Source organism: Pseudochaenichthys georgianus, chromosome 14 (genome assembly GCF_902827115.2).
Source record: "Pseudochaenichthys georgianus chromosome 14, fPseGeo1.2, whole genome shotgun sequence".
NCBI classification, from domain to species: Eukaryota; Metazoa; Chordata; class Actinopteri; order Perciformes; family Channichthyidae; genus Pseudochaenichthys; species Pseudochaenichthys georgianus.
Window position 1 is genome coordinate 16686866 of NC_047516.1, and position 23611 is coordinate 16710476.

General features: G+C 40.4%; 1 protein-coding gene and 1 non-coding gene across 3 annotated transcripts; one reads left to right on the forward strand and one right to left on the reverse strand.

Moving 5' to 3' along the window:
• Positions 1–22035, forward strand: uspl1 (ubiquitin specific peptidase like 1). Of its 2 annotated transcripts, XM_034098645.2 has the most exons (9): positions 1–158; positions 1107–1263; positions 2037–2159; positions 2261–3218; positions 3972–4082; positions 12816–12945; positions 13499–13624; positions 19393–19553; positions 20093–22035. In XM_034098645.2, the coding sequence occupies exons 2-9, from the start codon at positions 1138–1140 to the stop codon at positions 21844–21846; spliced, it is 3489 nt and encodes a 1162-aa protein (XP_033954536.1). In that variant the 5' UTR covers positions 1–158; positions 1107–1137; the 3' UTR covers positions 21847–22035. The 2 variants fall into 2 exon arrangements, with proteins under 2 accessions (XP_033954536.1, XP_033954537.1); XM_034098646.2 differs by lacking the exon at positions 1–158 and having other exon boundaries at positions 1174–1822; positions 20093–22034.
• Positions 22036–22912: 877 nt separating this feature from the next.
• trnae-uuc (transfer RNA glutamic acid (anticodon UUC)) lies at positions 22913–22984 on the reverse strand. Its single transcript has one exon. It is a non-coding gene; the product is annotated as a tRNA-Glu (tRNA).
• Between the last annotated feature and the right edge of the window lie 627 nt (positions 22985–23611).

Genomic DNA, 23611 nt, shown 5'->3' on the forward strand with positions numbered 1-23611 from the left:
CGCTGCACAACCGCCCAACGAGCGGAATAAGAACGTTTGTAATACGAACTGGCATAAGGGTGCACATGGACTCTTTTTGAATTAATAAATGCGGCTCTACGTGGATGAATTTCGCCGACCTACATCGTTATATTGGATATAATTTAAATCTGGTGTCGGTACGTATATTTAATCATTCAAAAATACTGAAAATGAGACTTTAGTGCCCGAATTAATGCCCGGCTCTTGGCTAATATGTTAGCATGCTAGCAGCAAGGTGCAGAGGCTGATGGTTTGGTAACTGCGTGGATTGTTAACTTTAATGTTAGGATTTTAAATAGAGTTTACACCTCTATTAGGTTTGACAGGTTTAAAAATCAAGCCATTTAAGGATTTATCGAATCGCCTAGCTAATTAGAATTGACTGTTTTGCATCTTCCTAATTACTTTGGCTCCTAAAAGCAGTTAACGTGTTCTCTAAAGGCCGCATTTGCAATGGGAAATGCTCATTTACTTAGTGTGTCAACTTAACAATTTCCCATGTATATTACAATCTCTTTATATTGTTTTAAAGGTTAACACTCATGTGTTAGGTCATAGTGGACCGCTGGTCCCACGTGTGCCAGCTAACATCTCTTAGGTTAGTTTTTGTGAAGATAGTCAGTGAAACAGTTTTTTATCCTGTATTATATCCCGTAATGATTGTTGTTGTTATCAAAAACGGCTACCTAATTCTGGATTATTTAAATGTTGACTGTAGACACGTGAAGTAAGTAATCATTAGTAATAGTAAGTAATATACAAAAGTTCACATTATTATTAATATCATATTAGGAAATCAAGGAATTCTAAATACAGTTACACTCATACAGTAAATTAAATACCTGACAGATCATAATTCTTTATGACATGGATGCGATCCTGTCAAACTAGTATTGCCACAAAGCTTTTGCTCATTGTTTTGCACCATACAGTCAATATAACTTGAAACATTAAAGTGAATGGTATTGCTGTATTAACAATATACCATTATCTAACACATCTATATAGTCTTATGGTCAATTTTGTTCACACACCTCATGTATTGAGTAACATTGCATTATGTGGTGCTGTATTGTTCTCCCCAGCTCCTCAGGACTGGAACCTGGTTGCAGTGACATGGTGTTATTTTTTGAATGGCATCGGACAACTATGGATCAGAAGAGCAGCAGTGGCTTGCCAATGACTGGTGAAGACACTGGTTTGGGGGCTTTGGCCTTACCACTGGTGGGGTATTTGGGAAAAGTCAGTAGAGCTCTTGTTTTCCTCTAACAGTTGTCACTGGCGCAAAGCTGAATTATATTTGAAAAAAATACTGTGACTTTGCAGTACCAATCCAAAACATAAAAAGGAAATCTTTAGTAAAAGGCGAAAGATTTTTGGGTAGGCTTGAAGCCTATTATTTATGTTTTTATAAGAAACTGTGTACTACATGATTTTGTTAAAATGATCTATTTAGAAAAATAATCTTATCTACAATTCAATTATAGACCTATTTAAATGTAACTTCATGTATACTTCATCCCATTAATAACGATGAGTGAAAACGTGAAGCCAAAATCTAGAGTGAAAAAAGAAAAATCACTAAAAACTGAACATTTCTGTCAGCAGTTTTACTCTTGCTTGTACTCTTGCACCCTGCAAGGTACTCTTGCACCCCTGCAAGGTAAATCAAATACAAAATTCTAATTTTCTTTTGTTAGTTTAATGCATGTACAGATGTGTATATAAATGTGATTGGACGAATACAATGAATGCTGCTGACAGTGGTGGAGAAAGATGCTGAAATATGACAGTGAAGTGGGTAGGTAGAAATCCATTCATCTGATACACATGTATAAACATTTTTAAAACATTTTTGCATGAATTGCAAAAAAATAGAGTTTTACACAGATTTGCATGTTCTTTAAAACTGTTTGATAACTTGTGTTTTTATATGCTACAGTGAAACAATCATTCTTTTTTGTGGCATATCGAATTAATACCATGTCTCTGTGATCTTAATGATCTTTTTGAAGGTTCAGGAAAGAGCTGCTTCACTTGAGTATTGTCCATGGTGTACCTCGAAGGGCTCGACCTATGCTCTGCGCTCTTATCGCATCAACCTCCAGGAGTCCATCACACTCTGCACAAACCCACAGGTAAGTCTTAGTTCATCACAAACATCCAGCTGAACAGCCATGTTTTATGCTTTTCTTTCAAGCAGCCATGTTAAAATCTTTCTGTTTTCGTTTCTTCATAGTGCCTTTTCCCCCTGGTCAGCCGCTCCTTGGAGGATGTTTTGGCCAGCTTGGTTCCTGTGGGGCCCTCAGTTGGGAACAAGAGAAAAAAAGAAGAAGAAGGAGGAGAGTTGATTGGACCAGTACACAAACGCCTGCGACTGAATGAATCCGACAGTCTTGGACCACAAAGCATTACGGACGACCTAATGAAAGAAGCCGAGCAAGGTACTTTAAACTGTGTCGTTAATGGCCAACATGCAGCACCAAAGGCAGGCGATGAAAGAGTTAATGGATATAAGGATTCTTCAGTTGTAGAGACACCGCTACAGGAGTCATTACAATATGAAGATGATATTTTGGACCAGGAACCAGAGACTGCCACTTGTACGGATGTTTTTGCTTCTGCTACACGTTTGACTCCAGCTGGACTCCTGCAGTGCTCATCAGAAGCTGCGTTGACCTCTGATGCGGCTGAGGTTGCACTTTCTCATCATCGTGTTTCTCCTGATGTGTCAGAGGCCGAGAATGACTTCTGTCAGGAGAACAGTCCTCCTGAGGCGCTGAACAGACGCTGCAGTCTGGACTCCGATCAGTCCTCTTTTGCAATTGATTCAAACGGAATCAATACTCCATCACCTCCGCACAATGAACAGACAGCCAGGACTGCAAAGAAACCATTGACTACAGACAGCATCACATGTAAGGACTTGGACAGCATTAAGTCCAAAACAGAGTGTTTTTCCCCTACCAGGATAACCACGCAGTCAGACGAGCTTGTATCTTCTCCGAATCATCTTTTCTGGAATAACTGTGACAACCTGTGTTGGCTGGACTCGATGCTTATTGCTTTGGTGAGCTGTAAGAGCTTGAGAAGGAGTAAACTCAAAGATGAGCCTCAGCAGTCTTCTGTCTGGCAGCTGATGAGAGGATATGAAGACGTTTGTGCTGCCACCCAACTCCATCAACAGACTGACAGAGGTAGGTTATTCACATCCCTGAGCTCTATTGTATCTTCTGCTACTGCAATACAAAAGAGCTGCTTGTTCTAAAACAGCACATTCAATATTACATCACATGCCTTTAGGGTTTTTTCTAGGAGAGGTCAGAAGCCAAAAATGGCGCATTAAGGTGTTTTAATATATTTGTTTATATTAATAATGTAATTGTAGATTTATTTTAATGGTGTACATACATATAAGTGTGTTACTCCTAAGAGACAATACACTTTATTTCAGAGATGGTTGATTAAGGAAATACCAATACAGAAGATGAAAGTCCTAAATTGTTTCTTGTGTGAATCTCTTGAGAAGCAAATTAAACTTCTTGAATGTGCAATGTCAAGCCAGGTGTACATGTACAGAAATCTCTCCAAATGTACACAAGGTTTTCATTTTGTTAGGTTTTTTACTTGGGTGTAAAGTAGCACTACCATCAATGAAAAATTGCAAATTCTTTCGACTAGAAAGTCAATTGAGTTAATTTACTCGTGATAACTTTTTTGTTTTTATATATAGATATAATGGAGTGCATTACTCAGAATACCTTTAATTCATTCCACAGAGGGGACATTTGCATTTTCTACAGCAAGAAAGAGCCAAAGACAGCTTAATATTAACTAGCATGCATAACAAAATATATATATATTAAAGATTACAAAAATTACACAATTTATCAAATACACATCTGTAAACGTTTTGAAGATATAATATATAATGTGTGTTATCTATCTAGATGGTGACGTGCGGGTGCCATATCATGTGCTGCAAAAGGCCAATGCAGAACTACACACTCTCAGGATGTCCATCTTCAAACTGCTGCAGCCCAAGTTGCACTGCAAGCTGGGTAAGCTCAGTCACTGAAGACAAACCAGTGCTGAAAGGAATTGAACATTGTTGATGAAGTAATGTTTTTGGACATTCTTGGTTAATGTCTTTCTTTTGATCCACATTGGTGCAGATTCAGGCCATGGCAGCCAAAAAAACGGGTGTGTCGATATGAGGAGACATTAGCTCTCAGGATTATATTTAGAAATACATTCTGAATGGATGTGTCATTCCCGAGGTTTATTTGCACAGTGCATAAGTCCTGTTTAGAATACCTTTTTAGTATGTCATGGAAAAGGCAACAATTGTTGTGCACTACTTCATCATAGTCATCATTCATACTTTTCTAGCTTAATGTTCTCTCAACTTGGTTTGAAGACTGTGCAATGTAGCAAAAATACAATTTCACACTGGCTACTTCACTGCACATACATTGGTTGACAATACACATTTTAACAATACATTTAGACGATGTTAGGCCAAGGCTACATTTTGGATACAAGAAGTGTATGAAAATAAAGTAGTAAAATATTTCTTGGATTGTTTCTGGTGCTGCCAGACATGATGGGAAATCTTTCTCAGTTCAGAAACAATATGCAAATAGTGCAAAGTTACTGTGAGCATGGGGGAGATGTCTGAACAAATGTTTTTCAAACTCGACAACACTGCTCCCAGGGCCCCTCAAGCTGATTTCATACTGCCTTTCTTTTGCCAACCAGATCACATGAAACAGTGTCTCAGGGCTTCTTAACATTTAACAAACTATGAATGTGTCACACAAACGACATATCATCTGAAAGCTGAGATTCCACAGATTCCATTGGTATAAGTCTCATCATTGCACGACCAGAACTCACTGAGCGAGCAGCCAGAACAAAGCAAAAAAACATCAATTTTCAAAACCATAACAATAATTACGTCTTACCTTTGCTGTTTTGTGATCAAAAATTGTGTTCAAGGGAATAAAAACGCTGCTCAAGGTTAATCCAATATCTCTGTCACTTTAAAATTATTACTGATAATCCGTTCTTCCATTTTTGTCAAAAACTGAGATTTCATATGCATGCTTGTGAGAGCTACAACCAAGCTTCCGGTTTTGGGCGTGCTGGCATGCATTCACCAATGGTAATGTTCAGATGGATTTTTAGGAACTTCCCCTCGATAATATTGGCTCTAACGATTCAAAAGAGGTGTCAATCATCAAAATCGACCGAGGGTGGCCAGAGCAGGGTTTCCGCTAGGATTTTTTCTCGCCGGTCAAATGTCCGGGCAGAATTTATTTTACCGGACTAATTTGAAACTTACCGGTCATATTTCAATAATAATAATAGTTGTGTAGCAGAGTTTCCGTTAGCAGGTAATTACCGGACTATGAGCAGATATGCTTCAGTTTAAAACTCAGTTCACGGGCTCATTTTTATATTGCTTCAGTTTATAATCGTAACAGATCGAAAAATTCAGATTCATTTTTCAATAAATGATACAACAAACAACATAATTATTACATTCAAACAAACTACTTGTAGTAGATAACGTACATTATTCAGAAGTTTACATCAACTTTGAATAATAACACGGGAGAAACGGATCCTCTCCCTCCCTCTCTCTCTCCTGACAGCAGCACGTCAGTTTCTCATGCAGCTCGCTAAACAGAGGGCGGGGCTTCAAGGTGATCCTGCAGAGCTGCGTGTCTCGGTCAGACTCAGCAGCTGATCTGATCTCTCTCTCGCTCCGGTTACACTACACTCGCGTTTATGTCCATATCGATCAGATCCAGCTCTCCTGATCGGCCTTTATAGAGAGCACCGATCAAACTATTAAGAGTGAATATCGGCCGATAATGACCGGCGGCCGATCGATCGGAGCCTCCCTAATTATTACCAGACATTTTGACCGTCAGGTTTTGAATTTACCGGTTTTTTATAAATTTTACCAGCTAAAAACCGGTAATTACCGGCTAACGGAAACCCTGGGCCAGAGATATGGCAAATCCACCCAAATGACCCGAGAAGTGGTTTTTCTTTTGCTAAATCTCTCTAAAAAGGTCAAATGTTGCTTGTTTTGCATCAATCTTGATACAGGGTACTTATTAGGGGTGTTGAAAATAATTGTTTCTACGATGCATTGCGATGTGGACGTGGACGATTCGGTATCGATGCAGTGACGGAAGATAATCGGAAGATAGTCGATTATAGGTTGCTTCCTGATTTTCCGGCCGTGGCTTTACTATAACGTTTTTTTTTCTGTCACTTTAATATCAAATCGGTCGGTGACGCAGAGATCAGGGAACAGACGTGACAGCGGCACAGCAACACCAAACACGGAGCGGTCTGCTTTATCCACCAACACAAGAACACCAGTCCAGAACCAACAGCAGAAGGACCCGCTCTGAATCACTGTGTCGCTGCGGCTCAGAGACACAGGGATTTATGTTTTTCAAAAATAATCGCGTTACAATCATGTCAGGTCTTTGGTGGATTTAATTAAGTCTTGGATTGCAGAGTATGAATGTCCTGTAGACATTTTCAGACGATATATACGTGTGTAAAGTTTGCGAAGACAGGAGGAAAAAAGCTTCCGCGATCACCGTCACCTCTCCGTTCCTCCAAACCCCGCCCCCTCCCTGAAAATAATGAGTGACAGGCTGATAGTGACCCGATAGAAACTTTATTATTCACTTAATCACTGAGATATAATTAAGCTAATTTAATCTCATACATTCATGGGGTTTATGTAACAGTAAGACAGAGAATGTAAGTGTGCACCCTAGTGCTGGGGGGAAACGATTATTTCGAAAACGATTAATCGGGCGATTATTTGATCGATTAGTCGACTAATCTAACGATTATTTTTCTGTTGTTCAATTCATAAAAAACGTAATGTAAAAAAGACGTAATGTAAACATTTTTTTTTCACGATACTGTGTCTCAGGGGATCTTAATATTTAACAAACTATTAATGTGTTATACCAGATTAACGGAAATAATCTCAGCTAACTGCCGATACAAACCATGTTTACCAAAACAAAACACAAGTCTCATAAGAAGCATCTAAATGACCCATGAGCGAAAAATGCTAACGGACATTGGCACAGAACTCAAGATAAAAGTACCCTTATTACTCATCGTAGCTGCACATACAAGATATCCGATTAAAGCTGAGACTCCACAGATTATGTAGGTATATAGTATCATCACTGAGTGATCCAGACTCGCGACAGGGGAAGCAAATACAGTCATCACAACACGTACCTTTACAGAGCTTCTATGGAGATCGTCTCACCACCGTAGCTGTCAATCTGATCAAAAGACGTGTTCAATGGCATTAAAACGAGAAAAAACGCGGCTGAATCGGTTAATCCATAGGTTTTTAACGTCTATGTATAAAAAAAATATTGAATTTATAATCCATAATTCCATTTTTATGTAAAAATCGGAGAGCAAATGCTAGCTGCTAATGGTAGCCACCACAGCTAGCTGCCGCTTTAAATGTTCCAACATAGCCGTTGTGCTTGTGTGATATGCCAACTCCATTTGGCAAAGACTGCAAATGACAATATCTTTGCGTTTTGGACTAACTTTAAAATATTCCCATGCTTTTGAAGACCTAGGGCGAGATGTTTTCGTTTGAGGGCTTCGTGCGCAATCCTGTGAGGAGGAGTTGGTAGCCGTTTCAGTCTCCATTGTGTTTGAAGTGCGATTGCGAACGGCTTGTTGCTTTGTTTACACACCCATGTGTGTGTAGCGACGCGTCGACGCGGAAATATGTCGTCGACGATATTTTGAAGTCGACGCGTCCCTCCAGCACTAGTGAACGCAGTCCGCACCAAAACATAGGAAGCGCAGTATTTACGTGTCACAAGAACGCGGATATCTTCAAAAATCTTTAGCGAAAGAGTCTTTCAAGACATCCGCGGTTGTTTAGTTAAAGAGTAAAGCAGAATGAAGTGTTGAACAGTGTCGTGTAAAGTAAAAATTCTCCGTCAGCTACATAAAAGTAAGAACACCTGTCGTCGGTGAAACGCCCCTCCTCTGCAGAACGTCTCATGGATAATGCTGCACATTATCCCGCTTATTACATGGCCACATTCTCAACAAAGTAACGACATGACTCCCAATATTAATTGAAATGCTTTTGTGGATTTAGAAAATTATTTTATTGATTTAAAAAATAGTTGTATTTAAATTGACATGCATCCGCTAAGAAAAATAGTCCGTTGTTACTGTTTGAACTAACGTAGCAACGGTAGGAACTGCTTCGATAGCGTTTTTGAGGAGCTTTTTGATTACAGATTTTAAAAAAAAGTAGCACAATTCATTATGTCAAACCTTGGGAAGTATCTAGATATCCCTGCCCTAATGCCAAAGTAACTGGCAACTGAATATGTGTCGCCGTCTGACCTATGTCTGGACCGCTGCGTAAAAAGGAGGGTTTCTGCCCGTTACTTCTCCGCTGTTTTCTTGTCGCTCTTGTCTTGTCAGTTAGTTTCAGCTAAACTGTATACAGTTAAATCGAACGGACTTCTTTGTGCAGATGTGAGTGTCCTTAACAACGGTCAATAAATCCTTGACAGCGGTCTGTCTGTTCTGGATTAAAAACGTGTCACGTGTTTTGAATTGACCAATCAGAATCGAGTATTCAACAAAGCCATGTAATAATGTTTTTTAACAGACGTTGTTTGATTATATAATCATGTCTGTTGATCTCCAGACTAACAGCAGCATGAGAATAACCTGCCGAAAGTGCCGATGCTCCATGGCGGAGGCTCCGCTAGAAATTGCCGGGATTTGCGTTTGTACCCCCTTAATGTCTGACCAATGGTTGAACAGCATTTCCGAGCACATGACTTGTGTTTAAAGTTTATAGTCCGTTTCAGTTTTGCCCATGTGAACGCAAACCGAACCTTCTGGAAAATGAAACAATGTAACAAACTGTCGTCTGGTGCGCACCAGAGAGCGGACTATTAGGTGTGAATGCACCCTCAGTGTCCTTTTTTTAACAGAAGACCGTTGCTAGAAGCTGCAGCTAGACTGCAGAAGCATTCTTTTTTAGTTTTTGAGGATGGAACAACTTCACACACAGATATAGGGAGGCTAGACCTATACAATTCATTTATTTTGGTTTATAAATTAATGTCAAGAGATTTATGTTGATTTCTGAAGCACTTTCTAAATAATAAAAAGAGTTCATATGTATTTACTGCATGTATGCATTGATGAAAAATAAGCCATGTGCAGTAATATAGAAAATTGAGGATGCAACGCATTGGTATGAATTGTGATGCATCGGGTTATCGAATTGAATCGAATCGTTGACAGGATAATCGTAATCGAATCGTGAGACCAGTGAAGATGCACAGCCCTAGTACTTATTATGTTATAGTTTGGATTCCTAAAGCTTTTAGTCTCCGATTCCATCATTCAAGGGTGGTTTTCACTGTAAGTAATGGTTTATTTTTGGACTGACACTATAATTTTCATTTCTTTACAATGTTCAATCTGAATTTACTTTAAAAGAAAAAAAAATCTGTATTGATTCTGACTTTTTTACATCCAACTCACAGGTTTATCATTGCTTTGAGAAAAAAGATGATTACCCCTTTAGAATTTACCCCTTTTTAGAAATGAAGATATAGTCATTTGTTCTGGGAATGCCATTTTCGAGCCTGAGGCATGGAATACAGGCTCGGGGCGTAACAGGTTTAAAGGTCTCCTATTATGCTGTTTTTAGGCATATATTATTGGTCTCAGATATATAAAAAACATGTCTATGATGTGTTTTGCTCAAAATACCAAACGGTTCATGCATTTTAGACATCCCTGTGTTTCAAAAGTGCTGATTCTGTCTTTTACTTTAGATGAATAATAAGGAGCCACTCTACACGCCCCTCTGAGATATTTTGTTAAAAAGAACACAATTGTGCTCTAGGAGGAGATTCAGGTGATAAGGGGGGGGGCGGGGGGTTTACCTTGGTTGCTGATTGGCTAATGGTTACACAACCCACTAAATCGTTATGACATAAAGTGGCCAAAATCTGATCAGCTCATTTTCAGACAGGTTTTTATTAGGGCTGTCAAACGATTACAATTTTTAATCAGATTAATCACAGTTTACAAATTAATTAATCACCATTCGAACTATGTCCAAAATATGCCATTTATTTATGTATATTGTGGGAATGGAAAGATAAATGAAAGAAGGCTGATATATTCATTTAACATACAGTATGTATGTTTATTATAAAAATGTTCTGCGTGTCAAAATGAAAGACAACCCACAGACCTATCAATCATCAAACCGTGGGGTCTTAATTCTTTATGTGTTGATTTCTATCAACGGGGGAGTACTTCAGGAAAGTCGACAGAGGGGGGGGGGGCGCTAGTGGAGTACTTCGTGACCACAGAGTGTGAACGTTGTGATCAGCTGTTTTAGCGCAGTTCTCCAGTGAAGGGGGGGGGGGGGGGGGAGTCTCCCTCCGCAGCCGGTTGGCGTAGTTTTGGCACAGTTCCGTTGTACAGACCGACGTTAACAGCAGCCCTGTCTGTGCACACGGAGACCGACTCTGTCGTCCGGTGATCTAACCGCCTTCTGGAAAAGCTTCACAAGTACGTCGGTACGCAAATGTGCTTTGTGACACAAGTGACGGTACGCATTTCAGATTACGCACATAACCTGCGTACCAGTTATGTGCACCCCTGTACCAGAGCCATATTATTACTATTATATGGCTCTGCCCTGTACTACAGCAAGAGTATTCTCCGTCGGGACTTCCTGCAACAACACCACGCCGTTATCAAAGATGTTCTATTGAGAAGACGATCACTACGTGACAAAAGTTTTCAAAACCGTGGCGACTGAAATCAATCTTACTAACTGCTGTCTGTGCAATTTACTCCGCGAGTTGGCAGACTTTATTTTGCTTACTTTAACATCATTTTTCATGGTGGGGCTAAGCCATTTCTTGGTATGGGTGTAGCCTACCCCAGCCATACCCTGGCGCTGCCACTGGTGGCATGTATGGGGCGGGCCATTCTGCACATGCGTTAAATATTTTAACGCAATTAATTCAAAAAATTAATTACCGCCGTTAACGCGATAATTTTGACAGCACTAGTTTTTATAAAAATGGATCGGACGAAAAATGAGCGAATATTTTTTCCTGAAAGTTTCGGAATCTCTTTACACATGTTTATGTATAAAAGACATGACAAAGTGGATTTTTCATGATAGGTTCCCTTTTTAAGAAAGCCTTTTTGGTGTGACCTGTCATCACCATTAATATCTGACCAATATGTTTATTATTCAACTGTTAACAAGAGCAGGTTCTTCATAGGTCCCACCCCTTAATGCTGCTCTTAAGTACACCAGATTGAGGTATTCAACTTTAAACGGTAAAATGTGTGATGCAGTGTTTCCGCCAGACCAGGGGCCTCATTTATAACGCCGTGCGTAGGATTCACGTGGGAAAGTTGCTTACGTAGTAGAAATCCAAAAAATAGGTACAGAAATTTTCCGATTCACCAAACATTGCATACCGGCGAGGAAAGTGCGTACAGCACTTCCTACGCCGGTTTCCCTTTATAAATCACAATCGACTCGAAATGCGGTGCAGCTTTTGCGGGCTTCACGTAACGCCCATATTTACCTATAAATAGTCAAAGAAACGCCCATTCATTCATTCAGTTTGACTGACTTGAAGAAGATAGCTTCAACAGCTAAAAAAGACATCTCACACCGTGTCAGATTTTGGTTATTTTGGGGAGGTCGAGATAAATCATATTGTTTGGTGGATGCCGTTTGAACCAGAGTAGCAGCATGGAGGTTGAATCGTCACCTAAATAAATAAGTGGTCTATGGTATTATTTCCACATATTTCTCTCCATTCTTCCTTCTGCCAACGGTGTCGCAGTTTCTCGTCTCCCGTTTTTGTGCTTAGTGCGTACGCATGGGTTAGAGTTTGCGTGGAGGACCGCATGTTTTCCCGTCAAGTTAGTATTTTATAAATCGCAAACATTGCGTAGAAACTGGCGTACGCCATTTTTGGAGCGTATATCCCTTTATAAATGAGGCCCCAGGGCTGAGAGGGCATCCACCCCGAGAGCAGAGGGAGGGGGGGTTGACTTGAGCCGTCCCTTTTATAGATACTGTCTTTTTACGTTAGTGAGCCGGATCATTTGGCTCGGCTCTCTTAAAGCGCCGGCTGTTTCGGCTCCCAAACGTCTCTTCATGTTACTACAGTTTACCACGGAGCCTCAGTTTCGCCACTGCGAGGCTCCGGCGCTCGCAGTTCACGCGCATGCTCCACTAAAACCCCCCCCGCTCATCGCGTCTAAATCGCGCACGTTCCGTGTTGTTGGCTTCGATGTCGGGGAAACGATATTCAATACTCCGAAAAGAATCCCACCAGACTCCTTTGCCCCTCCAACAGAGGGATGTCTTTGTCCTTTTTCCTTTTCGTCATTTCAAGCGATAAAAACTCTCGATCTTCTCTCAAATTATTAATATTTGTGGACGCCCTAGGCCCGAGTTCAGGGCGTCCCGAGCTGAATAAGGGCGTCAAATGACGGCAAGACGCCCCCCTGGCAGAAACGCTGGTGTGATGTTTTCAATGCAATGATTGTTTTAAGAACTTGTCGTCTCATATTGACCCAAAATAATCGGGATAATGATTTTTGCCCGAGATTATAACCACAGCTTCCGTCAGCACCCCCCCTGTGATGATGCTCTAACGGCTGCATGTTTGTGCCTGCAGGTCAGGAGGAGACTCCGGTGTTCGCCCTGCCGCTGCTCCTGAAGACGGACTGTTGGGCGGAGCCTCTCTTCCAGTCCACCTTTCACTGGGAGTTCAAGTGCAGCGAATGCAAAACTGCCACAAAAGAAAGGTAGATGATGATCAGATACTACATGATTTACTTGACAGAGTGATAGTGATGTTTTTATGTCCGTAGAGGTGTATAGTTTGTGAAGTTTAAGCTATTTCCTTTTTGCTAATGCATTGACAAAATCTGACAATTATGACATTTTGAACCAAAATAGATGCAGATTGACTAAGCAGAGGAGTCAATCTGCAAGGTGGATAACCACCTTGCATACAACTGCAAGGTGGTTATCCTGTTAATAGTCACATACTTAATGCATTTTTAATAATTAATTAGTTAATTTATTTAGTCCATATTATACCTGAAAACATTGCAAAAGGCCTATCCGTTTACCAGAGCCCAAAAGGAGATTGCTTGTTATATTTGACAAGAGGTAGTAAGGTGTTACATGTAAGTATGAAATAAAAAAAAATATTAAAGCCAATCACCAAATTATAAACATGAAACAATTGAATGTTACCTATTTGTCAATATCACATTGTTAGAAATGTATAATTATCCTCTAATGCAAGCAAACTGAACACATTTTTAATCGCTTTCTTTTTGTGTTTCTCAGAGTTATAAAAACTCTTCCCACCTTCACAAAGGTTTTACCTGATTGGTGCCCTCTTGATGCAGTCCACTTGGCCCCGTGCAATGTGTGCTGCCAGAAGAACCAGAGAAGGACTTTGATACTGGAGAGGTAATAATGATGTCAGAAATCAGACCACCATTTGCAAAGTAATTACATCTACTGTTCAAACCTTATTATTCTGTGGCACAGGGGTGTATTGTTTCAGGGTGTCCGCGGGGTCTTAAAAAGTATTAAAAGTTGATAAATGAATTTAGCGAAAATTAAGGCTATTAAAAAGTATTAAACGGCATTTTCCAAGGTATTAAGAAGGTCCACAGCAACGACAACATGAAACACCCTTTACTTTACTGAAACAACATGTCGGGAAACCCCCCCAAGGCGGCCCCATGCATAGCGTGCCATAAAATGCTGCTTATTTTAAGTTTCGTTGCCTTGCTCCGCTCTGTGGGGGGGGGGGGGGTTTATCTGCTGGTGGACTACCGGAGAGATATACAGCAGGAGAACACGCCGTCCACCGCGGACAATAAACAGAAGGGCAACCATGACAACCATGCTCCGGGGTCTTCTTCGCTGCTTTTGGTGTATTTTATGGCGGCAGCAGCGCCACTTACAGGCCTGGCATATGTACTACAGCGTTTCCAGCATTTCCAGCATTTCCAGCATTTCCAGCGGTCTAGTGTGAACGGGCACGTTAATGAATCGAATGCGTGTGAACGGAAAACTTTTTTGCGTATGTGTTTTACTGTATGCGTCCTCGTGGGGCCGGGGTCTAAGCCCAGGGCCGCCCCTTGCCAACTTGGGGCCCCAAGCGACATTGTGAGATGACCCCCCCCCCCCCCCCCAACCGACGGGAGTGAACATATTTTTGCAAATATAATTCCTGTTTATTATTATTATGAACAGTTACTTTTTTATACAGTGAGGTAAATGGTAAATGTGCATGTATGTCGTTCAGTATGCGTTTACAGGTGAATACGTCTGCATTTCCTGCCAAATATTAGCCTCATAAAGATTCAAATATAATTAATGCAATTCAACTTCTACTAATAATAATCATAATCAATTCAATAATATAAATACTATATTGTTTTATTATAATATAGTCAAGACAAAACATGCTTATGACATGCTCAAAAACTGATATTTCTTAAATCTGTATTCAAACGTAGTTCCCTCTGTCAGCAATGTATCAACAACTAGACACACATTTCTATCAGTATTTCTCTGTGTTGTGGTTGACATGATGATGACTGTTAGGAGTTAAGGGGAGAGGCTGAGCATCACCATGAAATGTGCAAATTGACATAAAAATGAATAAAAGGGGAAAAAATGCTCCATGTTTTTTAGGCTGCAAACTGTAACTGTTATGTAAGCCAACTAGACAGACAGTGTATCACTGTTCCTCCTGTACATTAGCAGATAAAAGGCATCACAGACTTGAATGAATGTTAAATAAAGAATGCTGGAACTAACTGCATCTCCATTAGCCTATATGCTATGCAGAGACTGCCTTCTTCATGTCCTGAATTGCAGCTTATGTTTTAATATGGCAATTGGCAATTTGACTTATACAACATTCGCAAGTTGTACATTTGACTCATACAATAACCCACCTTCGAGTGACGCTCTAGTTTCTTCATGTTTTGTTTTTTGCGCCGGACTGAAACTGTCTTTTCACCGACATCTCTTTACCTGCACTAGTGGCCGTATCAAAGCCGTGATTGGTCAGATGTCGATACATTACAACGGTGTCGGGTTACAGACATGCTCCCCTTGTCATCTCTCACTCTCGCGGGGGGTGCGCGGAGAACTGCGCACAGCAGCTGAGGCCCTCTGGGCGGGGCCCCCTGCGCAAGGCGGGGCCCCATGCGCAAGGCGGGGCCCCATGCAGCCTGCGTGATTGGCCTGTAGGGAGGGGCGGCCCTGTCTAAGCCAAACTATATCCGGTCACAGAGATCTGCTATTTTAAAGTAAGGTCAACACATATATATATATATATATATATATATATATATATATATATATATATATATATATATATATATATATATATATATATATATACATATACAGTCTAAGGTTAACACATATCGACCCTAAATATAGTCTATATTAAGAACGAGAAAAGTCTTAACCCCGGACAGCCCCAGCCCACTTTAACCCCTGGGTATTTGTGAGGGAGCTCCTATATGGCATTACCCCGCTGAAGCTCACCAAAGTTTAATATATTTCATAGTTCAAAGTTTTGTCAATTGTTTTGTTTATTGGTCAAATACTGGTTTCTACTGGTTTCTGATGGTTCTAATGGTTTCTGAGGATTTCTACTGGTTCTACTGGTTTCTGATGGTTTTACTGGAATGAAAGAGCACAGAAGCAGCAAAGCAGCATGCTGCATTAAACCTGACCTTCACAGAGAGGTTGAAGTTCATGTGGAGAGGAGGCTTCAGTCGTCTGTCTGCACTCTGTTTAGTTGAGCTATCTTACAATCAATATAGTGAATGTGAGGTAAAGTGTGTCGCCAATGTAACCGGTTAGAACTCGAAGTTGCGATGAGGTCTTAAAAAGTATGGAAAGGGTCTTAAAAAAGGTCTTAAAAGGTATTAAATTTGACTTCAGGATTCCTGCATATACCCTGTGTTTACCATGTCAATAAAGAATGCCTTTTCTAACTCCCATGATTATATAGGCAAGGCAAGTTTATTTACATAGCACCTTTCAACACAAGGCAATTCGAAATGCTTTACAAAAATGAAAGACATTAACCTGTTATGCCCCTGCCCCCCGAAACAATATTCACGAAACTGTGTCTCAGGGCTTCTTAACATTTAACAACCTATTAATGTTTTATGTGATTTTATGCGGTGAAATTGCGGAAAGTTGCTAAATATGCGGAAAAAATAAATATAGGGATGTCTTATTTATTTATTCTCTCTCACACACAACCTGCCACTAACGTTAAACCCCTTTACTATACAATTAAACACATTCAATGTTTATTTATTGTAAAAGCAATTGGGCTATTTTAATCACACTCTCTCTCTCACACACAAACACACTCACTTCTCCGCCTCATTCTGTTTTCATTTACTCGTTTGTTAATTGACCAGCTTCAATCTTGTAGGCTACTCACCTCGTTTCTTGTAACCCTCGAATGGGTTTTGGAGGTTGATGCCTCGGTGAACGTGAGTTGTTTGGCTTTCTTGTCTGCAGCAGCAGAAAGCATTCTCGAATGTTTGAATGAATCAAAGTGGGTCGTCACCGTGGATGTTCTCTTATGCTCCAACACACAGTTGCACGGGGTGCAGAATAGTTCCCCCCCACTTTCGTGCAAAAACATCGGGGTACTGCTTTGCCCGGTCTTTAGCAGAAATGTTCGTCGGTAAATGAGATGGATTACATTTTTTCATCTTGGTGTTTTCTCTCTCGTGTGAGCTCCACACGTTCACTCTACGGTGTTGTTTACCTTCTGTGATGCGCGAGCTGATGACGTCGCGTCATCATCATCACTTCACGTCAAGACGAGTTAACTTTTTTTTCTCTCAACTTTGTGTGGAAAAATGCGGGGATTATGCGGCCTTTTGATAAATATGCGGCCTTTTAAAAAATCTGCGCCATTTTGCTGATTATGCGGTCAATTCTGCGATCGCAGAATCGCGTTTTTCTGGAGGGTCTAACTGATAATCCATCATAACATTTATGTCAAAAACTTGAGTTTTCATATAGTGTATGAGAGCTGTAACCCAGCTTCCGATTTTGGGCATGCTGGCTGCACATCACTCATTCACCAATGGTAATGTTTAGATGGATTTTAGGAACTTCCCCTCGGTTCTTTTGGCTCTAACGGTTCAAAAGAGGTGTCAATCACCAAAATCGACCGATGGGTTCCAGAGACATGGCAAATCCATCCAAATGACCCTAGAAGTGGGTTTCTTTTTCTAAACCTCTCTAAAAAGGTAAAATGTCACTTGTTTTGCATCAATCTTGATACAGGGTACTTATTATGTTATAGTTTGGATTCCTAAAGCTTTTAGTCTACCATCCCATCATTCAAGGGTGGTTTTCACTGAAAGTAATTTTTTTTTTGGACGGACACTATAATTTACATTTTTTTTTACTATTTTCAATCTGAATTTACTTTAAAAATAAAAACATCTATTGATTCTGACTTTTCTACATCCAACTCACAGGTGTAACCTTGCTTTGAGAAAAAAGATTATTAATTTACCCCTTTTAGAAGGGAAGATATGGTCATTTGTTTGTCTGGGAATGTCATTTTGGAGCTTGAAACCTGAAAAACAGGCGTGGGATTTAACAGGTTAAGAGCATTAAGAAACACATTATAAAATTGCATTTAAAAACACTCATTTAAAAGCAAAGATAATAAAACATGAATAACAAAGGTACATGAATACAAGTTATAGGGGCAAAGCAGCTTTTCTCTAGTCTCCAGTGTTTCCAACAAATTTAGTTTTGTTATTAGAAAATTACAATAGTTTTTTCCACGTCCAGCAGAGACATGCATGTTATCAGGATAACAAATCATTTATTTCTACGAGATGTGCTTCCACATCTACACAAAAAAATAATTGATGAATGTTCATTGAATGCCTACTTCTGTGTTAAAGTGGCAGTAATGACTCCCAGGGGGATTGCAATTGTCAATTAATTATTCCTAACACTTGAAATTGTGAGAAATTAAAAGATACCAGTGCAGAGCCTATTTGGCCGATTGCTTAGCCTCTGGTATGGCTGCATTCACTTTTTTTTTTTAAACTCATCAAAACATCTTCATCTTCACACAGCTTCCTTTGGTCCTCAGCAAAACACCCACCATGTGTGAAACTAAACAAATGTACAACTGTGGACAACATCTAAAAACAGACATGCATACATAAAGACGACGTCATTCATTTTAGTAGGAAATCTGTTCACAATGAAGCGCAACCATCTCATTATAGTACATGCAGTTTAATAATTACATGTAGGGATGCTCCGATCGCCAATTTCGGGGCCGATCGCCGGAATCAGTATCGGCCGATACCGATCGCCGATCCGACCGAGTGGGCGGGGCCTAAATGGAAGATTTAAACATCACTTTAAATCTTCCATTTAAAGTGATCTTTAAACGGAAGATTTAAACATCACTTTAAATCTTCCATTTAAAGTGATCTTTAAACTTAGTTAATGGGGCTCATTCACTGGAGCTTCCACAAACAACTATCAACTTAATTATTACATTGAAATGATGTACATTATTCAAGTTTACATTCACTTTGGATAATAACACGGGAGAAATGAGCGGAAGTGCTCTCTTTTCCTCTCTCTCTCTCTCTCTCTCTCTCTCTCTCTCTCTCTCTCTCTCTCTCGACAGCCTGTCAGTATCTCATGCAGCTCACTGATCTAGTAATGAGTGACCTGACAGTGAAGAATAAATATATTTATAATAACTAGTTTAGCTTGTTCCAGAGGTAGATAAAATAGCTAAGTGTGTTAGGTCTAACTCTTGTGTGTTTCGTCCCGCTTACCGGTCCGGCGGACGGAGCTGCAGGATTTCTGCTTCACACACGTTGCATGCCGCTATTTTACTGTCTTTTTCGGACACCTTAAAATAATGCCAGACCGGTGAAGCCATTTTGGCGAGCTTGTTTTGCCGCACACAGAGAAAAGTGTCATGTATTTTACGTCATGCGATCGGCTCTCGCGATCAGCATGTTTAGAGAGTACTGATCGATCGGTAGAGATTGAGTATCGGCCGATATCGATCGGTGACCGATCGATCGGAGCATCCCTAATTACAGGAGTGCGAACATATTATTCACTGTGCTCTTCACTTTTCTATCTGTTTAACCAGATGTTTTGCTTTGTGTTTTGTTAAGTGTGGCGCCGGTGTTTGGGCTGCACTTTGTAGAGGGACTTCCTGACAACGATGTCAGCATCTACACCTTCTCCTTCAAGGGGAAACACTACTCCATCACCACCGTCATACAGTACAACCACCAACTGAAGCACTTTGTCACCTGGATTTGTGATTCTGACGGTAGGTTTCCATTTTTTATAGTTGTATTGTTGAAATGTAAGTCGATAAAAAACATCCCTTGTGATTAAGGCATCTATATATATATATATATATATATATATATATATATATATATATATATATATATATATATATAGTCAATTAATATATCATTAATTGTATTTTAGTACAATTTTAAGTTGTTAGATGCTGTTATCCTTTGCAATATTTTTACATTAACATGTATAGTGAATGAGAACTCTATTTATCTGTAATCTACTATGTGCTTGTTTAAGTGTTGGTGGTAGATTGCCAACAGCACATTCTGCTGGACAATTCATGCAATGTTAACTGAGGAAGACTTGTTTCATTGCCATTTTATAGATAAGTTATACTGCGGCTTGAGAGATGACAATTCCACATTTTACCTATTCTATTATTCTGTTATGTTTTTGATTTTTTAACATTCTTTTACATATGCTGCTGTCCTGGCTCCTCCATTATGAATATGTGAGGCACTTTTATGCCGTTTATAGTTCTAATTGTGCATTGTCTTACAGGATCCTGGTTAGAATATGACGACTTGAAACATCCCGATTGTAAGACTCACCAAAAGCTCCCGGTCCCGGCTCAGGAGATGCACGTCGTCTTCTGGGAGGCGGAGGAGAATAAAGAGTCTCGTGCCTGTTCTCCATCGAGCACATTTTCTGAATGTCCCCCATCTGAGAATGAGAAGAACCCCTGTTTAAGTGAAAATGGCTCAACAGCGGACAATGTGTTGAACGTCTCCACCGATCAGTCTCTTCTTATGTCTCACAACGACACTGACATAGTCTGTGCACTCTCAGCATCTGAAGACACAACGATCACGGCAGGAGGTGACACGTCTATCGGTTCCACAACGCTGCTGGACGCCTTCGAGGGACTTTCCCATGATGACATCATTACACTCACCCTGGTGGAATTAAAAGATCATTCAGAAATGCCTCCTTTGAACGAGAACAAACAAACCGAGGATGCGAGCGCTCCCAGCAGGAATGAAACACTTGACTCTATACCCGATAGCTCTTCCGCTGTAATACAAAGTGAAGCGTCTCCCAGCCCTGATTTTGAGCTACCCTCCATTTCATCGGATTCTGCGGACGGCTCGTTGTGTGATCCTACATTTGTGCCTTGTGGAAAGAGAGGACGGGGCAGAGGCAGAGCAGCTGGCAGAGGCAGAAAAGTTGGCCGAAAAACAGTTACAAAGGTAGCGGAGCCAAAAGCAGCTCCGCAAACTTCACCAACTACATCCTCTGAGCCCTCAAAAGAAGTCATTAGCAAACCTGAGAGAAACGCTGCTTCTCAAAACCCACCGCCTGTTGAAACTACTCAACGAGCAGCCCCCATGTCTGCAACTGATGCGCCACAGAAAAATCCCAATGCCACTATGCCCCCTCAAAACCCTCACTGGTCCTACATGCTCAGCCCAGTCAACCAATTTCAAAAGTCAATTGCTAAAGTTACCCCCTCCAAAACACCCACCTCTGTCCCTCTAAGAAAGCTCCCTCCTCCCATCCACTCAACGCCCAACCCTGTGAGGAAACAGCAGCGTCCTGTAGTAATCTTCGCAAAACCTCAGCTCAGGACAGAGGACAGCGATGGTCTCCCGCTAAAAGCCGCAGAAATGTACGGTGGATTTGGTGTGAAGAGCTCCCCAAGTCCGCTCCCATCTTATGCGCTTCTCAAAGGAAAATCAAAGCTGAGTCCACCTGTTACACCCAGCAACCAGATATCCCGATTGAACACTACGGTGGTGTCTGACACGCCGCTGTGTATGCCTGGAGCAACTCGGCTACCGGAAATTTCCTCAAAGAAGTCCTCGAAGCTTCCTCCAGGCCTCAGCGAGACAGAAGCCCTCAGGTACAAGCTGATAAAGAAGCTAAATGCAAAGAAGAAGAAGCTCGCTAAGCTGAATGAGATGTTGGGGCATCAAGGCGGGGCCAGCCTCCGACCGGACAGTACCATCCTGGGATCCCCAAACACCGTCACCTCCAGCACGTACGACAGCTCCATCTGCGACGACTTCCTCTCGGACCTGCTCTCGCCGGCAACGACCGCCAGCAACCTCTCCCCGGACAGCACGGGCTTCCTGGAGCTGCTCGCCAGCGGCCAGGAGGGGCAGGTGGAGCAGATACACTGTGGGGTCAACGCTGCTGGAGCGCTGCCTCAGATGAACAACACAGACAACTTCCTGGAGGAGTTTCTCTCGCAGGCCGTGACTCAATCGCCGAGTGAGATGGAGACGGACGCCCTCAGTGAACTGTTCATTTGACTTCTATGAAGTTTATATGCTTGTCAAGTGTTGTACACCTTAAAATAATGTCTGCAAGTTTGGCACTGAAGTTATTATGTTTACAGCAGAGCTTGTTTGAGTTTTCTGTTTTGTTAATTAGAAAATTACTTAAAGTGTCGTGGTGATTTTTTTTTAAATGTCATTTAATAAATACTTTAATGACTTTACTGTGTTGTACAAAATGTGTTGTGTGGTTTCAGCTTCCTCTTAGAATTAAAATATTTATAGTTTTAGGTTTGTTAAGTCAATGTAAACACTGACTTGCTAGTACTGACTTGCCTTAGACATGAGACTATAACTGAGGGCAAAACTGTTAAATTATTGTAACTGAAAGATTAACAGTTCATTTAAGAACACATATTTACAAAATAAAACCCTGTGCCTTCAGTCAGACATCAACATTGCTTTGATTATTAAGATTACACATTTTTTACACCTCTGAAAGAAAACAAAATGTTGTGATAATGCAGCAAGGTTACACAATGCATCATTTTCATTGTTTGCAGGAAAATATGTCTGTAATTTACAGCACATCAATAACTATCTTTAGAATTTATCATTTAAAAATGGCAATGTTCAGTTGAATCTGTAAAGTTTAGGTGTAATTTTCAGCTGCTTGGTTTAACGTAATTCAAGATGAACTTTTATTATATTATGTCCATTTAGTCCAAAGGGTTAGGGTTTGTCTTTCAACAAATAGGAACTTAGTCACATACTGTATAAACTACCAGGTAATATGAAACAATCGGAATACCTTTGTTAGTCCCACAGAGGGGAAATGTACATTGTTACAGCAGAAAACGAGCCAAAGACAGTTTAATGTTACATAGAAGCATGCATAAAAAAAGTAATATGATTTGTTTTACCAAAGCAATGCTAAATAGTAATCTTCGCTCCTTCATATATCAATGAGTCACTTAGCAGACCTTGTGTGAAAATGGCAAACGATAAAATATGGAAATCGTTATTACTATTTAAGCAGTCTCTCGGTAGGATCATTAGTGTCTAGTCTGGATGAATTTCAACCTAGAACTCAAAAGAGTCGTTCCCATACCGGGAGTCGAACCCGGGCCGCCTGGGTGAAAACCAGGAATCCTAACCGCTAGACCATATGGGACTCACGTTAACTTTGACGACCGTTAGCCATTTTCAACATAGTTATAGATAACGCGTCGTGTATACGTATATAAATTATATAAACTATAAGGTACAAACTAGCAGACCATGACTTCAGCTGGTATCATTTCGACTATCTACTGTTTATAATTTAAATTAAATGCACTACCACGCTTAGCTAGTTTTTGTTTGCCTAACGTCAGCCTAAACAGTGTCAAACAACACTGCTTGATTAAATGTTTGAACTCGCTTCACATTAGAAAATCTCTTCATTTGTATTTGTTGGGAGGTTAAGAAACAGTAGTTTATTCATTTAGTAGGTTCAAGTATGTATGCTGGTAATTAAGTACACAATTATAGTAAGTTTGTATGCAAATAAGAAATTAATTGAATTAAAGAGCTTTCATAAACGACTTCAACAACATGTTTCTGTTTTTAAATACAGTCACTAACCAAATGGGGGAAATAGCAGCTGCATTACCATTGTGATGCACTCGCAGGTGCTGTTTGTCTATTGGTAGGCCGGACATAGTATATACAGTCTATGATTTAGACAGGTTGTAAATGGCTGTATACTGTATACTGTACTACAATAAAACCCTTTTGTTCAGGCATGTGTGCTTTCCCC

Excerpts from the sequence above, each read along its gene's own strand:
- uspl1 (XM_034098645.2), top strand. The coding sequence starts at position 1,138 with ATGGTGTTATTTTTTGAATGGCATCGGACAACTATGGATCAGAAGAGC. Across the intron at positions 13,625-19,392 it reads AGGACTTTGATACTGGAGAG|TGTGGCGCCGGTGTTTGGGC; the intron begins GTAATAATGATG and ends TGTTTTGTTAAG. Across the intron at positions 19,554-20,092 it reads CTGGATTTGTGATTCTGACG|GATCCTGGTTAGAATATGAC; the intron begins GTAGGTTTCCAT and ends ATTGTCTTACAG.